Consider the following 18,693-nt stretch of genomic DNA (forward strand, 5'->3'; position numbering starts at 1 on the left):
GGGTCCAGGACGTGGTATCTCAGCAGCCCATTATGTGCGGGTGACGGTGTACACCATGTGGGGCTCCTCCTCTGTTCCTCTGGGGGTCTGTGGGGTCCAGGACACGGTATCTCAGCAGCCCATTATGTGCGGGTGACGGTGTACACCATGCGGGGCTCCTCCTCTGTTCTCTCGGGAGTCTGTGGGGTCCAGGACACGGTATCTCAGTACCCCATTATGTGCGGGTGACGGTGTACACCATGCGGGGCTCCTCCTCTGTTCTCTCGGGAGTCTGTGGGGTCCAGGACACAGTATCTCAGCAGCCCAGTATGTGCGGGTGATGGTGTACACCATGTGGGGCTCCTCCTCTGTTCCCCTGGGGGTCTGTGGGGTCCAGGACACAGTATCTCAGCAGCCCAGTATGTGCGGGTGATGGTGTACACCATGTGGGGCTCCTCCTCTGTTCCCCTGGGGGTCTGTGGGGTCCAGGACACAGTATCTCAGCAGCCCATTATGTGCGGATGACGGTGTACACCATGTGGGGCTCCTCCTCTGTTCTCTCGGGGGTCTGTGGGGTCCAGGACACAGTATCTCAGCAGCCCATTATGTGCGGGTGACGGTGTACACCATGTGGGGCTCCTCCTCTGTTCCCCTGCGGGTCTGTGGGGTCCAGGACACAGTATCTCAGTAGCCCATTATGTGCGGGTGACGGTGTACACCATGCGGGACTCCTCCTCTGTTCCCTCGGGGTCTGTGGGGTCCAGGACACGGTATCTCAGCAGCCCATTATGTGCGGGTGACGGTGTACACCATGCGGGGCTCCTCCTCTGTTCTCTCGGGGGTCTGTGGGGTCCAGGACGGGGTATCTCAGCAGCCCATTATGTGCGGGTGACAGTGTACACCATGTGGGACTCCTCCTCTGTTCCCTCGGGAGTCTGTGGGGTCCAGGACACAGTATCTCAGTAGCCCATTATGTGCGGGTGACGGTGTACACCATGCGGGACTCCTCCTCTGTTCCCCTGGGGGTCTGTGGGGTCCAGGACACAGTATCTCAGCAGCCCATTATGTGCGGGTGACGGTGTACACCATGTGGGACTCCTCCTCTGTTCCCTCGGGAGTCTGTGGGGTCCAGGACACAGTATCTCAGTAGCCCATTATGTGCGGGTGACGGTGTACACCATGCGGGACTCCTCCTCTGTTCCCCTGGGGGTCTGTGGGGTCCAGGACGTGGTATCTCAGCAGCCCATTATGTGCGGGTGACGGTGTACACCATGTGGGGCTCCTCCTCTGTTCCTCTGGGGGTCTGTGGGGTCCAGGACACGGTATCTCAGCAGCCCATTATGTGCGGGTGACGGTGTACACCATGCGGGGCTCCTCCTCTGTTCTCTCGGGAGTCTGTGGGGTCCAGGACACGGTATCTCAGTACCCCATTATGTGCGGGTGACGGTGTACACCATGCGGGGCTCCTCCTCTGTTCTCTCGGGAGTCTGTGGGGTCCAGGACACAGTATCTCAGCAGCCCAGTATGTGCGGGTGATGGTGTACACCATGTGGGGCTCCTCCTCTGTTCCCCTGGGGGTCTGTGGGGTCCAGGACACAGTATCTCAGCAGCCCAGTATGTGCGGGTGATGGTGTACACCATGTGGGGCTCCTCCTCTGTTCCCCTGGGGGTCTGTGGGGTCCAGGACACAGTATCTCAGCAGCCCAGTATGTGCGGGTGACGGTGTACACCATGCGGGACTCCTCCTCTGTTCCCCTGGGGGTCTGTGGGGTCCAGGACACAGTATCTCAGCAGCCCATTATGTGCGGATGACGGTGTACACCATGTGGGGCTCCTCCTCTGTTCTCTCGGGGGTCTGTGGGGTCCAGGACACAGTATCTCAGCAGCCCATTATGTGCGGGTGACGGTGTACACCATGTGGGGCTCCTCCTCTGTTCCCCTGGGGGTCTGTGGGGTCCAGGACACAGTATCTCAGCAGCCCATTATGTGCGGGTGACGGTGTACACCATGCGGGACTCCTCCTCTGTTCCCTCGGGGTCTGTGGGGTCCAGGACACGGTATCTCAGCAGCCCATTATGTGCGGGTGACGGTGTACACCATGCGGGGCTCCTCCTCTGTTCTCTCGGGAGTCTGTGGGGTCCAGGACACAGTATCTCAGCAGCCCATTATGTGCGGGTGACGGTGTACACCATGCGGGACTCCTCCTCTGTTCTCTCGGGAGTCTGTGGGGTCCAGGACACAGTATCTCAGCAGCCCATTATGTGCGGGTGACGGTGTACACCATGCGGGGCTCCTCCTCTGTTCCCTCGGGGGTCTGTGGGGTCCAGGACGAGGCAGCAGCTTCTTTTATTAATGCCCTGACTCTTTTGCTGCTGGATTTTTAGGCACCCATTCCCATGATCCCTTGCTCCGAGCACATCTCCTGACATGGCGTGGGGCGCTCTGTCGCCCTCATCGGTCCTTGCAGACATTTCGGCGTATCCTCCACATTCCAAGGCTCTGACTCCTAATGAGTCGGCTGTCCCAGAATGCCTCACACCGCAGGCCTTTGTTCCCGCTCTCTGAAGTCAGCCAACTAATGGGCACAAGCAGAAGCCCCCGTCCTCTGAAGTCTGCGGCTGACAGTCAGAATTAGGAGAGGCTCGGGCTTTGTGCGCCCCTCTCCACCCCGCTCCGCCGCTGCTCCTTGTTTTCGAGCTAAGGCTTCATTGTTAAGATCAATCGTCTTGTGTTCCAGATGGAGGTACAAGGTGTGAATGGAAGGAGGGAGACCTGTGAGCACCGCACTGCATAGATTCAAAAAAAAGTTTGTGCCCCCTCCTCTGAACTCACTTGCTAATATTTACCCATCCCTTCCCCCGTTCCAGAATAGTTATACATGGATGCAGGAATTCTTGTGCAGGTGTTGGGGGATACAAGACAGTCGGTGACTTTTCCACACCTTGAAGCTTGTGTGTCTGTAGCTACAGTGTTACCTTCTCCATCACAACCAAAGCTGTTGTCCTTCTCCATGGTAACAGACTACAAATGGTACCACCCTGCAGTCACACACACTGTAGTATGGAGAACACCCCAATTACCTATTACACCCGTACACCGATCCCTGATCTGTTATCAGCCATGTCAGGAGAGGAGAGGCCGACTGTAGGACAGGGGAATACAATCTATTACTATCTGTTATCAGCCATGTCAGGAGAGGAGAGGCCGACTGTAGGACAGGGGAATACAATCTATTACTATCTGTTATCAGCCATGTCAGGAGAGGAGAGGCCGACTGTAGGACAGGGGAATACAATCTATTACTATCTGTTATCAGCCATGTCAGGAGAGGCCGACTGTAGGACAGGGGAATACAATCTATTACTATCTGTTATCCGCCATGTCAGGAGAGGAGAGGCCGACTGTAGGACAGGGGAATACAATCTATTACTATCTGTTATCAGCCATGTCAGGAGAGGAGAGGCCGACTGTAGGACAGGGGAATACAATCTATTACTATCTGTTATCAGCCATGTCAGGAGGGGAGAGGCCGACTGTAGGACAGGGGAATACAATCTATTACTATCTGTTATCCGCCATGTCAGGAGAGGAGAGGCCGACTGTAGGACAGGGGAATACAATCTATTACTATCTGTTATCAGCCATGTCAGGAGGGGAGAGGCCGACTGTAGGACAGGGGAATACAATCTATTACTATCTGTTATCAGCCATGTCAGGAGGGGAGAGGCCGACTGTAGGACAGGGGAATACAATCTATTACTATCTGTTATCAGCCATGTCAGGAGGGGAGAGGCCGACTGTAGGACAGGGGAATACAATCTATTACTATCTGTTATCAGCCATGTCAGGAGGGGAGAGGCCGACTGTAGGACAGGGGAATACAATCTATTACTATCTGTTATCCGCCATGTCAGGAGAGGAGAGGCCGACTGTAGGACAGGGGAATACAATCTATTACTATCTGTTATCAGCCATGTCAGGAGAGGAGAGGCCGACTGTAGGACAGGGGAATACAATCTATTACTATCTGTTATCAGCCATGTCAGGAGGGGAGAGGCCGACTGTAGGACAGGGGAATACAATCTATTACTATCTGTTATCCGCCATGTCAGGAGAGGAGAGGCCGACTGTAGGACAGGGGAATACAATCTATTACTATCTGTTATCAGCCATGTCAGGAGGGGAGAGGCCGACTGTAGGACAGGGGAATACAATCTATTACTATCTGTTATCAGCCATGTCAGGAGAGGCCGACTGTAGGACAGGGGAATACAATCTATTACTATCTGTTATCAGCCATGTCAGGAAAGGAGAGGCCGACTGTAGGACAGGAGAATACAATCTATTACTATCTGTTATCAGCCATGTCAGGAGAGGCTGACTGTAGGACAGGGGAATACAATCTATTACTATCTGTTATCAGCCATGTCAGGAGAGGAGAGGCCGACTGTAGGACAGGAGAATACAATCTATTACTATCTGTTATCAGCCATGTCAGGAAAGGAGAGGCCGACTGTAGGACAGGAGAATACAATCTATTACTATCTGTTATCAGCCATGTCAGGAGAGGCCGACTGTAGGACAGGAGAATACAATCTATTACTATCTGTTATCAGCCATGTCAGGAGAGGAGAGGCCGACTGTAGGACAGGAGAATACAATCTATTACTATCTGTTATCAGCCATGTCAGGAGAGGCTGACTGTAGGACAGGGGAATACAATCTATTACTATCTGTTATCAGCCATGTAAGGAGAGGAGAGGCCGACTGTAGGACAGGGGAATACAATCTATTACTATCTGTTATCAGCCATGTCAGGAGAGGCTGACTGTAGGACAGGGGAATACAATCTATTACTATCTGTTATCAGCCATGTCAGGAGAGGAGAGGCCGACTGTAGGACAGGAGAATACAATCTATTACTATCTGTTATCAGCCATGTCAGGAGAGGAGAGGCCGACTGTAGGACAGGGGAATACAATCTATTACTATCTGTTATCAGCCATGTCAGGGGAGGAGAGGCCGACTGTAGGACAGGAGAATACAATCTATTACTATCTGTTATCAGCCATGTCAGGAGAGGAGAGGCCGACTGTAGGACAGGGGAATACAATCTATTACTATCTGTTATCAGCCATGTCAGGAGAGGAGAGGCCGACTGTAGGACAGGGGAATACAATCTATTACTATCTGTTATCAGCCATGTCAGGAGAGGAGAGGCCGACTGTAGGACAGGAGAATACAATCTATTACTATCTGTTATCAGCCATGTCAGGAGAGGAGAGGCCGACTGTAGGACAGGGGAATACAATCTATTACTATCTGTTATCAGCCATGTCAGGAGAGGCCGACTGTAGGACAGGGGAATACAATCTATTACTATCTGTTATCAGCCATGTCAGGAGAGGAGAGGCCGACTGTAGGACAGGGGAATACAATCTATTACTATCTGTTATCAGCCATGTCAGGAGAGGCCGACTGTAGGACAGGAGAATACAATCTATTACTATCTGTTATCAGCCATGTCAGGAGAGGAGAGGCCGACTGTAGGACAGGAGAATACAATCTATTACTATCTGTTATCAGCCATGTCAGGAGAGGAGAGGCCGACTGTAGGACAGGGGAATACAATCTATTACTATCTGGTATCAGCCATGTCAGGAGAGGCCGACTGTAGGACAGGGGAATACAATCTATTACTATCTGTTATCAGCCATGTCAGGAGAGGCCGACTGTAGGACAGGGGAATACAATCTATTACTATCTGTTATCAGCCATGTCAGGAGAGGCCGACTGTAGGACAGGGGAATACAATCTATTACTATCTGTTATCAGCCATGTCAGGAGAGGCCGACTGTAGGACAGGGGAATACAATCTATTACTATCTGTTATCAGCCATGTCAGGAGAGGAGAGGCCGACTGTAGGACAGGAGAATACAATCTATTACTATCTGTTATCAGCCATGTCAGGAGAGGCCGACTGTAGGACAGGGGAATACAATCTATTACTATCTGTTATCAGCCATGTCAGGAGAGGAGAGGCCGACTGTAGGACAGGAGAATACAATCTATTACTATCTGTTATCAGCCATGTCAGGAGAGGCCGACTGTAAGACAGGGGAATACAATCTATTACTATCTGTTATCAGCCATGTCAGGAGAGGAGAGGCCGACTGTAGGACAGGGGAATACAATCTATTACTATCTGTTATCAGCCATGTCAGGAGAGGAGAGGCCGACTGTAGGACAGGGGAATACAATCTATTACTATCTGTTATCAGCCATGTCAGGAGAGGAGAGGCCGACTGTAGGACAGGAGAATACAATCTATTACTATCTGTTATCAGCCATGTCAGGAGAGGAGAGGCCGACTGTAGGACAGGGGAATACAATCTATTACTATCTGTTATCAGCCATGTCAGGAGAGGAGAGGCCGACTGTAGGACAGGGGAATACAATCTATTACTATCTGTTATCAGCCATGTCAGGAGAGGAGAGGCCGACTGTAGGACAGGGGAATACAATCTATTACTATCTGTTATCAGCCATGTCAGGAGAGGAGAGGCCGACTGTAGGACAGGAGAATACAATCTATTACTATCTGTTATCAGCCATGTCAGGAGAGGAGAGGCCGACTGTAGGACAGGGGAATACAATCTATTACTATCTGTTATCAGCCATGTCAGGAGAGGCCGACTGTAGGACAGGAGAATACAATCTATTACTATCTGTTATTGTCTGTTATCAGCCATGTCAGGAGAGGAGAAGCCGACTGTAGGACAGGAGAATACAATCTATTACTATCTGTTATCAGCCATGTCAGGAGAGGAGAGGCCGACTGTAGGACAGGGGAATACAATCTATTACTGTCTGTTATCAGCCATGTCAGGAGAGGAGAGGCCGACTGTAGGACAGGGGAATACAATCTATTACTGTCTGTTATCAGCCATGTCAGGAGAGGAGAAGCCGACTGTAGGACAGGGGAATACAATCTATTACTATCTGTTATCAGCCATGTCAGGAGAGGAGAGGCCGACTGTAGGACAGGGGAATACAATCTATTACTATCTGTTATCAGCCATGTCAGGAGAGGAGAGGCCGACTGTAGGACAGGGGAATACAATCTATTACTATCTGTTATCAGCCATGTCAGGAGAGGAGAGGCCGACTGTAGGACAGGGGAATACAATCTATTACTATCTGTTATCAGCCATGTCAGGAGAGGCCGACTGTAGGACAGGAGAATACAATCTATTACTATCTGTTATCAGCCATGTCAGGAGAGGAGAGGCCGACTGTAGGACAGGAGAATACAATCTATTACTATCTGTTATCAGCCAATAATAATCATCAAAAGACTGTATAAAGTAAAAGGGGTTGTCCCATCACAAGGATCCTATCTATACTGCTTGTTAATGTGGATGTAAGACTTTTCCTAAATACATTGCTTCAGCAGAACTGCTTTGTTTGGCCACTATCTTACTTTATTCAATTCTTTGTGGCCACAGCCCTGACTTAGCTGCTCCTGAGTCAAGTGATGTATCTGCCTGCTGTCAGGGGGGAGGGGCTAAGTGCAGGGAGGAGCCTGTGTATCTAGCTATTCCTGTGTCTGCACCATGTGACCTAGGTCCTGCTATCAGATAGAGGAGCTGCTTTCATTTCTTCTGTTCTCCCAGTTATCAGGCTAGCTAATTCAGTTGTGTTCATTATGGCAGAGACAGGCAGTCTCTGTATGTCACACAGAATGGAGTTACTGCTGCCTGTACTTCATAGTCCAATATGGGTGGGCGGAGCTACACGTGAATGTGGGGGCGGAGCTAAACGGCAGGTTGCATGTGAAACCCCGCCCACCAAATGATGCAAGAAACCAGGAAGAAAGAAGATTTTACAGCAGTGAAGACTGATGAGTATGTGAGGTGGGAATACCCCTTAAAGTTAACCCTATGATTGCTGTATGGCGATCCTGTGTGTGTCACCCCCCCTCTCCCGACCTCCGTATACCATGTGACCAGTGTGTTTGAGGTTTAGTTCGTCTATTTTGGTGTTTTTTCTGTTCTCTCATCTCTTCTTGTTTTTTTGCTCACAGCGGAAGAGAAGAGAATCCGCCTCGAGTTCATCGTCCGTGAAGAAGATGAAGAAGCCGTGAGGTCCTTGGCACGGTGACCAGTGAGATTCTGGGTGGGCTCCAGCATCTGTGTGCCTGTCGGGAGAACTCCGCGGGCAGTCTGTGACATTCTGCAGCCACAGCTTTTATTTCTGTAAATATATTTTTTATGTTTGTGATTAGAGAATTAGATGATGAGACGGAGCGGACGCCATTACTGCGGCGTGGGCGCCATTACTGCGGCGTGGGCGCCATTACTGCGGCATAGCCGCCATTACTCCGTTGTGGACGCCATTACTCCGTTGTGGACGCCATTACTCCGTTGTGGACGCCATTACGGTGGAGCGGACGCCATTACTGCGGCGTGGGCGCTGGCCTGAAGTTCTACCTTTTGCAAAGACTTTGGCAACTTCTTGGCACCCCCTGTGGTCAGTGTTCACAATCTGCAGTTTCTGCACATGACAATTATTTTCTCAAAGCACCACAATGTTGTCAGACTCCGCCCACAGTACAATATTGGAGAATCATAATATAATGAAGCATCATGGGAGGTGAATACAGTATTCACAGTGGCCATCCCTAGAGGGGGCGTTGTAGTTCACGCTGTACCGGTCGGTTGTCGTCTCACCAATGCTGCGTTTTTCCGGTGTCTACTTATAGAAAACGGGGTCAGTTAACCCCTTACTGCTTTGACTCGTGTCCAGACAATAGAAGGCGACTGTCTTTTTAAAACGTCTCCAAAGTCTCTTATCTGAAATAAAAACAACAATTTCCCCTCCCCCATGTCTGGGAAAATTGTGTTGAAGTTTGTTTATATGTCTGTAACCTATCTGTATACTAGAGAGCGGTGACATCGCTGAGAATACAGCCTATCTGTATACTAGAGAGCGGTGACATCGCTGAGAATACAGCCTATCTGTATACTAGAGAGCGGTGACATCGCTGAGAATACAGCCTATCTGTATACTAGAGAGCGGTGACATCGCTGAGAATACAGCCTATCCGTATACTAGAGAGCGGTGACATCGCTGAGAATACAGCCTATCCGTATACTAGAGAGCGGTGACATCGCTGAGAATACAGCCTATCCGTATACTAGAGAGCGGTGACATCGCTGAGAATACAGCCTATCCGTATACTAGAGAGCGGTGACATCACTGAGAATACAGCCTATCCGTATACTAGAGAGCGGTGACATCGCTGAGAATACAGCGTATGTATATACTAGAGAGCGGCGACATCGCTGAGAATACAGCCTATCCGTATACTAGAGAGCGGCGACATCGCTGAGAATACAGCCTATCCGTATACTAGAGAGCGGTGACATCGCTGAGAATACAGCCTATCCATATACTAGAGAGCAGTGACATCGCTGAGAATACAGCCTATCCGTATACTAGAGAGCAGTGACATCGCTGAGAATACAGCCTATCCGTATACTAGAGAGCAGTGACATCGCTGAGAATACAGCCTATCCGTATACTAGAGAGCAGCGGTGACATCACTGAGAATACAGCCTATCCGTATACTAGAGAGCAGCGACATCACTGAGAATACAGCCTATCCGTATACTAGAGAGCGGCGACATCACTGAGAATACAGCCTATCCGTATACTAGAGAGCGGTGACATCACTGAGAATACAGCCTATCCGTATACTAGAGAGCGGTGACATCACTGAGAATACAGCCTATCCGTATACTAGAGAGCAGTGACATCACTGAGAATACAGCCTATCCGTATACTAGAGAGCAGTGACATCGCTGAGAATACAGCCTATCCGTATACTAGAGAGCAGTGACATCGCTGAGAATACAGCCTATCCGTATACTAGAGAGCAGCGGTGACATCACTGAGAATACAGCCTATCCGTATACTAGAGAGCAGCGACATCACTGAGAATACAGCCTATCCGTATACTAGAGAGCGGCGACATCACTGAGAATACAGCCTATCCGTATACTAGAGAGCGGCGACATCACTGAGAATACAGCCTATCCGTATACTAGAGAGCGGCGACATCACTGAGAATACAGCCTATCCGTATACTAGAGAGCGGCGACATCACTGAGAATACAGCCTATCCGTATACTAGAGAGCGGCGACATCACTGAGAATACAGCCTATCCGTATACTAGAGAGCGGCGACATCACTGAGAATACAGCCTATCCGTATACTAGAGAGCGGCGACATCACTGAGAATACAGCCTATCCGTATACTAGAGAGCGGCGACATCACTGAGAATACAGCCTATCCGTATACTAGAGAGCGGCGACATCACTGAGAATACAGCCTATCCGTATACTAGAGAGCGGCGACATCACTGAGAATACAGCCTATCCGTATACTAGAGAGCGGCGACATCACTGAGAATACAGCCTATCCGTATACTAGAGAGCGGCGACATCACTGAGAATACAGCCTATCCGTATACTAGAGAGCGGCGACATCACTGAGAATACAGCCTATCCGTATACTAGAGAGCGGCGACATCACTGAGAATACAGCCTATCCGTATACTAGAGAGCGGCGACATCACTGAGAATACAGCCTATCCGTATACTAGAGAGCGGCGACATCACTGAGAATACAGCCTATCCGTATACTAGAGAGCGGCGACATCACTGAGAATACAGCCTATCCGTATACTAGAGAGCGGCGACATCACTGAGAATACAGCCTATCCGTATACTAGAGAGCGGCGACATCACTGAGAATACAGCCTATCCGTATACTAGAGAGCGGTGACATCACTGAGAATACAGCCTATCCGTATACTAGAGAGCAGCGGTGACATCACTGAGAATACAGCCTATCCGTATACTAGAGAGCGGTGACATCACTGAGAATACAGCCTATCCGTATACTAGAGAGCGGTGACATCACTGAGAATACAGCCTATCCGTATACTAGAGAGCGGTGACATCACTGAGAATACAGCCTATCCGTATACTAGAGAGCGGTGACATCACTGAGAATACAGCCTATCCGTATACTAGAGAGCGGTGACATCACTGAGAATACAGCCTATCCGTATACTAGAGAGCGGTGACATCACTGAGAATACAGCCTATCCGTATACTAGAGAGCGGTGACATCACTGAGAATACAGCCTATCCGTATACTAGAGAGCGGTGACATCACTGAGAATACAGCCTATCCGTATACTAGAGAGCGGTGACATCACTGAGAATACAGCCTATCCGTATACTAGAGAGCGGTGACATCACTGAGAATACAGCCTATCCGTATACTAGAGAGCGGTGACATCACTGAGAATACAGCCTATCCATCCGTATACTAGAGAGCAGTGACATCACTGAGAATACAGCCTATCCGTATACTAGAGAGCAGTACTCTCGGGGGGGGGGGGGGGGTCCTATACACGCAGTGACGCTCCGATCGTCTCTATGAGGGGCTGCAGACGGAAGACTTTTCATGTGGGGGTGACCTTGTGTAGTGGCCGGATAATGATGTCACAGGGTGAGGGCTGTGATGTCACAGTCTATGGCTCAGGGCCAGCAGTGATGTCACACGGGTGATATAATAAGTCAGTCTGGATTGGATGATGATGTCACAGTCTCTGTATCCAGTTAGTCTGCTCCAGCCATGTACATCACAGTTGGGGAGGGGTCATGTCGCTCCCCCCCCCTCCTATTATCTGACACCGATAGGCTGGGGGACATTTCCTTCTGTTTGTCATCACCTCGATACTCAGCACAGATATTGGGGTGTGGAGGGGGAGGGGTGCGCTCATTATGAGGGATCGCCCGTCCGCCGCCATCTCTTCACGGCTTGTTCTCTGTTTACGACACTCGGGGTTGTCAGACAATTTGTGAGGCCTTTTAGATGAAGCATCAAATCAATAGAGCGAATCCTCTGACAACCATTTGCCGGCCTGAAATATGGGCCGAGCTCGGTTTGTTGTGTGACCCCGGAGTCGGCGTCCTTCAGTCTTTATAATCCATTTTGTAAAAGAAAAAATATATATATCCTTGTACCGTGTTCGCCAGTGGATATGAGATGAAAGAAATTTTCTGAGAGAAGTCCTCAGTAGTTGATACCTTTTTTAATGGCTAACTCAAAAAGTTTTTTGATGACATATTTTGAGCTTTCGGGACTATAGAGGTCCCTTCATCAGGATGGTATAACACAATGTCTGAAGGTAGGCATATATATACAGAAATGGAGTGTTAGATGCAAAATAGATGGAAAACAGAACATAAACAGTTTTAAAAAAAAACCACATATATATCAGTCACAGGAAAGTTCTCTGGGTTTATGGCTTCTTTGATCAGTGACCTGGTGTCTAGTGGTTATAAAAGGCCATAAAACCCTGGGCCCTGTTTAAACCTTGTTGGAGAGTGCGAAGGGTCGTCATAAGTTTAAATTCCCATATGAGGCGATCCTTTCTGTTCCTGAAGTCTCCTCTCAGTACCGGGATCTTCATATCCTGGGTCATATTATGGTTTTGATTACAGAAGTGTTTTGGCCCCGGGAGGTCCAGTCTCTGCTCTCTAATCGTATGTCTGTGTGAGTTCCTCCTCATCCTCAGTGACTGGCCGGTCTCCCCTACATACACTTAGTGCACAATATCACATACACTACATGCGGTGGCTGCAGGTGACCGTACCTGGGGTCTTGTAGTGTCCATCACAGTTTGGGATCTCTATCCTGTCAGGGGTCAGTATGTGGGGGCAGGTTTTGCTCCTCTTCTCTCCACATGGGAATGTTCCTGTGTTAGTTGGAGGTGACAGTGAGCTGCTGACAATCACCATATTCCTGAGGTTTGGTGTCTGTAGCACAGGAGAGGGGGGTCTGGAGATCTGGATATTACACGGTGGTCTTTTTGCAGTAGTGGATGTAATCTGCGTGTGATTCCTCTCAGCGTCTCCAGGTGGGGGTTATATGTGACAACCAGGGGCAACAATACTACGAGAAACTGCGGACATCTCTAATTCACAGTAAACAAAAGAAACTCCACAGACTGAGACTTGCTGCAGGAGTCTATAAGAATACACACAGAGCAAAAGCTATACCTAAGAAACGGGACCATCACTCACACTCAGATTTGGAAACACCGAACTGTGTGATCAATCTCTCTACTTATGAACCCACTGAAGCAGAATTTGGGGGACTCTCCAGGGGACTCTCATTTTGTCCATCAAAAAACGTGGACAAAATAGAAGTGTGCAGTGACATGGAGGATTTTTTCAGGAGACTGCGCCTGAGGGAATATTTTCATGACACGGATGACACAGAGGGAACCCAATCTACTCATACAGAGGGTCCAACCTTTGTAAAAAAAAAAGGAGACATCTGATTGGACTCCTCCCAATGGACGCAATATCCATCTTGATAATTACATAGACTGTTTCAGACACATGGTCAAATCCACTATACTGGATACAAATAAAGCCCTGCCATCTAACATCAGCGCCCAGGAAAGAAGGGCTATAAAATCTCTGAGAAATAATAACAACATCATCATTAAACCAGCGGACAAGGGTGGCGCTATAGTCATGATGAACACATCAGACTACATACAGGAGGCACACAGACAGCTGAATGACACACACTACTACTCCAAGTTGGATTCAGACCCCACAGTGGAGTACTCCAAAAAACTAAAAACGGTTATCTCCGGCCTATCTGATGGAGCAATAAGCCTAAGCAGCCTCATACCAGCAAGTCCAAGGACAGGGACTTTTTATATGCTTCCAAAACTGCACAAACCTGGGAACCCAGGGAGACCGATCATCTCATGTGTTGGGGACTCTCACTGAACAAATCTCTGGATGGGTGGAGGGCACTCTGAAACCCCTAGTGAAGGATACAGCCAGCTACCTACAGGACACCACAGACCTATTAAACAAACTAGCCACTATAGGTCCTCTCCCAGATGGAACCATCATGGCCACCATGGATGTAGAATCCCTGTACTCCAACATCCCACACCAGGACGGTATAAACGCCTGCCAGTTTTTCATGGAAAGACAAGGTATGAATGCTGAAGCTGTGGTGAAACTCACAAAATTCATCCTCACCCACAATTACTTCTCTTTTGGTGACTGCATCTATCTACAGCAGACTGGCACCGCAATGGGGAGTAACATGGCACCACAGTCCGCTAATCTCTTCATGGCCAAGCTTGGGAGTGACTTCCTCTCCACCTGCACCACCAGGCCTCGGGCCTACTACCGCTTCACTGACGATATCCTAATCCTGTGGACGGGGTCTGAGGAACAGCTGAAAACCTTCCATGACCAATTCCACCAGTTCCATCCCACCACCAACCTGACGCTCAATCACTCCTTCTCGGAAATAACCTTCCTGGACGCCGTCATCAAGATACAGGACAACAAAATGGAGACATCGCTGTATCGGAAGCCGATTGACCGACCAACCTACCTAAGATGGGATAGCTTTCATCCCAAACACATAAAGAACTCCATTGTCTACAGCCAGGCCATCAGATACCATCACATATGTTCAGACCCTGCAGATAGAGACAAACACCTTGGAGGCCTCAAAAACACATTCTTGAGGCAGGGTTACCATCCAAGAACAATTGATAACCAAATCACCAGAATACCAAGATCGGAGTTATTAAGATACAATACCAAACAGGAGAACAATCGGGGGCCCCTGGTGTCACATACAACCCCCACCTGGAGACGCTGAGAGGAATCACACGCAGATTACATCCACTACTGCAATAAGACCACCGTGTAATATCCAGATCTCCAGACCCCCCTCTCCTGTGCTACAGACAGCCACCAAACCTCAGGAATATGGTGATTGTCAGCAGCTCACTGTCACCTCCAACTAACACAGGAACATTCCCATGTGGGGAGAAGAGGAGCAAAACCTGCCCCCACATACTGACCCCTGACAGGATAGAGATACCAAACTGTGATGGACACTACAAGATCCCGAGACCTTCACCTGCAGCCACCGCATGTAGTGTATGTGATATTGTGTACTAAGTGTATGTAGGGGAGACAGGACAGTCACTGAGGATGAGGAGGAACTCACACAGACATACGATTAGAGAACAGAGACTGGACCTCCCGGGGCCAAAACACTTCTGTAATCAAAACCATAATATGACCCACAATATGAAGATCCCGGTACTGAGAGGGAATTTCAGAGACAGAAAAGATCGCCTCATATGGGAATTTAAACTTATGACGACCCTTCGCACTCTCCAACAAGGTTTAAACAGGGCCCAGGGTTTTATGGCCTTTTATAACCACTAGACACCACGTCACTGATCAAAGAAGTCATAAACCCAGAGAACCTTCCTGCGAACTGATATATATGTGTTTTTGTTTTTTTTTAAACTGTTTATGTTCTGTTTTCCATCTATTTTGCATCTAACACTCCATTTCTCTGTATATATATATATACCTACCTTCAGACATTGTTATACCATCCTGATGAAGGGACCTTTATAGTAGTCCCGAAAGCTCGAAATATGTCATCAAAAAACTTTTTGAGTTAGCCATTAAAAAAGGTATCAACTACTGAGGACTTCTCTCAGAAAATTTCTTTATAATCCGACACTGAGCTCCTTTCCCTGTCCTTATTATGTGACGCCAGCTTTGTATTTAAAGGAACATTCCAGGTAAAAGGTGATGTCTGAGGGGGTGGAGCCTACAGAAAATGGCCACCTGAGGGGGGGGGGGTGTCTTTGTGTATTTGCTGCTGCTCCACTTTTTCCAGCCCGTATAATTCTCCAGTGTGATCTGCAGTCTAGGGGAAAAAAAAGCAAAACATACACGAGGAGGTGGCGGTCCTCACACTGGATATGTCAAGTCACATCTCTGAAGGATGAAGGTCATAGAGTCCATCATCGGGAAGTGGTGATCACAGGCCGCAGCTGACAACTCTCCATCTCTGCTGCCTGCTGGACTGGGACCCTGAAGACGCTGAGCCTGGAGGAGAAGACGGTGAGTCTGGAGGAGAAGATGCTGGGCACTGAGGAGAAGACGCTGAGCCTGGAGGAGAAGATGCTGAGCCTGGAGGAGATGCTGAGCCTGGAGGAGAAGATGCTGAGCCTGGAGGAGAAGGCGCTGAGCCTGGAGAAGATGCTGAGCCTGGAGGAGAAGACGCTGAGCCTGGAGGAGAAGACGCTGAGCCTGGAGGAGAAGGCGCTGAGCCTGGAGGAGAAGACGCTGAGCCTGGAGAAGACGCTGAGCCTGGAGGAGAAGGCGCTGAGCCTGGAGGAGAAGGCGCTGAGCCTGGAGGAGAAGGCGCTGAGCCTGGAGGAGAAGGCGCTGAGCCTGGAGAAGACGTTGAGCCTGGAGGAGATGCTGAGCCTGGAGGAGAAGGCGCTGAACCTGGAGAAGATGCTGGGCATTGAGGAGAAGGCGCTGAGCCTGGAGAAGACGTTGAGCCTGGAGGAGATGCTGAGCCTGGAGGAGAAGGCGCTGAGCCTGGAGGAGAAGGCGCTGAGCCTGGAGGAGAAGGCGCTGAGCCTGGAGAAGACGTTGAGCCTGGAGGAGATGCTGAGCCTGGAGGAGAAGGCGCTGAACCTGGAGAAGATGCTGGGCATTGAGGAGAAGGCGCTGAGCCTGGAGAAGACGTTGAGCCTGGAGGAGATGCTGAGCCTGGAGGAGAAGGCGCTGAGCCTGGAGGAGAAGGCGCTGAGCCTGGAGGAGAAGGCGCTGAGCTTGGAGGAGAAGGCGCTGAGCCTGGAGAAGATGCTGGGCATTGAGGAGAAGGCGCTGAGCCTGGAGGAGAAGGCGCTGAGCCTGGAGAAGATACTGGGCATTGAGGAGAAGGCGCTGAGCCTGGAGGAGAAGGCGCTGAGCTTGGAGGAGATGCTGGGCATTGAGGAGAAGGCGCTGAGCCTGGATGGAGAAGACGCTGAGCCTGGATGGAGGAGAAGACGCTGAGCCTGGAGGAGATGCTGAGCCTGGAGGAGAAGATGATGGGCATTGAGGAGAAGGCGCTGAGCCTGAAGAAGACGCTGAGCCTGGAGGAGAAGGCGCTGAGCCTGGAGGAGATGGCGCTGAGCCTGGAGGAGATGCTGGGCATTGAGGAGAAGGCGCTGAGCCTGGAAGAGAAGGCGCTGAGCCTGGAGGAGAAGACGCTGAGCCTGGAGGAGAAGACGCTGAGCCTGGAGGAGAAGACGCTGAGCCTGGAGGAGAAGACGCTGAGCCTGGAGGAGAAGGCGCTGAGCCTGGAGAAGACGTTGAGCCTGGAGGAGATGCTCAGCCTGGAGGAGAAGACGCTGAGCCTGGAGAAGATGCTGGGCATTGAGGAGAAGATGCTGGGCATTGAGGAGAAGGCGCTGGGCATTGAGGAGAAGGCGCTGAGCCTGGAGGAGAAGGCGCTGAGCCTGGAGGAGAAGGCGCTGAGCCTGGAGGAGAAGGCGCTGAGCCTGGAGGAGAAGGCGCTGAGCCTGGAGGAGAAGGCGCTGAGCCTGGAGAAGATGCTGGGCATTGAGGAGAAGGCGCTGAGCCTGGAGGAGAAGACGCTGAGCCTGGAGGAGAAGACGCTGAGCCTGGAGGAGAAGACGTTGAGCCTGGAGGAGATGCTGAGCCTGGAGGAGATGCTGGGCATTGAGGAGAAGGCGCTGAGCCTGGAGAAGATGCTGGGCATTGAGGAGAAGGCGCTGAGCCTGGAGAAGATGCTGGGCATTGAGGAGAAGGCGCTGAGCCTGGAGGAGAAGGCGCTGAGCCTGGAGGAGAAGGCGCTGAGCCTGGAGGAGAAGGCGTTGAGCCTGGAGGAGAAGGCGCTGAGCCTGGAGGAGAAGGCGCTGAGCCTGGAGGAGAAGGCGCTGAGCCTGGAGAAGATGCTGGGCATTGAGGAGAAGGCGCTGAGCCTGGAGGAGAAGGCGCTGAGCCTGGAGAAGATGCTGGGCATTGAGGAGAAGGCGCTGAGCCTGGAGGAGAAGGCGCTGAGCCTGGAGAAGACGTTGAGCCTGAAGAAGACGCTGAGCCTGGAGGAGAAGGCGCTGAGCCTGGAGGAGAAGGCGCTGAGCCTGGAGGAGAAGGCGCTGAGCCTGGAGGAGAAGGCGCTGAGCCTGGAGGAGAAGGCGCTGAGCCTGGAGGAGAAGACGCTGAGCCTGGAGGAGAAGACGCTGAGCCTGGAGGAGAAGACGTTGAGCCTGGAGAAGACGCTGAGCCTGGAGGAGAAGGCGCTGAGCCTGGAGGAGAAGGCGCTGAGCCTGGAGGAGAAGGCGCTGAGCCTGGAGGAGAAGACGTTGAGCCTGGAGAAGACGGCGCTGAGCCTGGAGAAGATGCTGAGCCTGGAGGAGGGCACAAGGCAGCACCATCTGGGGTAGTTTTGCCGTTCTGACATGTGCTGGGACAATTACAGTCTTTACTCACCCTGCTGACTGTTTCCACTGCGGCTGGAGACTGTGGGTCCTGACCTTTGCGGCCTAGGCCCATATGTTTTCCTGCCGTCTTTCTGTACAATTGGATGTTGGGCTGTCATGGCGGACAGGGCAGGTTCGGGGCTCACAACCTGGAGGTGTCCTTTCCTGGGCTCCGAGGGGGGGGGGTTAACAATCTACATTTAAAAAAAAATAATGGCGATCACCATCGGGGGAAGGGAGACCACATGGAGGCGGCAGAGATGAGACGCACGCGA

At 50.7% G+C, this 18,693-nt stretch overlaps 1 protein-coding gene across 1 annotated transcript in view; it reads left to right on the forward strand.

The window, feature by feature from the left end:
- Positions 1-8,811, forward strand: part of DMAP1 (DNA methyltransferase 1 associated protein 1) — a 52,112-nt gene extending 43,301 nt beyond the window's left edge. Inside the window, exon 11 of the mRNA XM_075286313.1 lies at positions 8,067-8,811. Coding sequence (XP_075142414.1) covers positions 8,067-8,126 — 60 coding nt within the window. The 3' untranslated portion in view covers positions 8,127-8,811. The remainder of the gene's footprint in view (positions 1-8,066) is intronic.
- Positions 8,812-18,693: the final 9,882 nt, after the last annotated feature.

Source organism: Leptodactylus fuscus, chromosome 9, assembly GCF_031893055.1.
Source record: "Leptodactylus fuscus isolate aLepFus1 chromosome 9, aLepFus1.hap2, whole genome shotgun sequence".
NCBI classification, from domain to species: Eukaryota; Metazoa; Chordata; class Amphibia; order Anura; family Leptodactylidae; genus Leptodactylus; species Leptodactylus fuscus.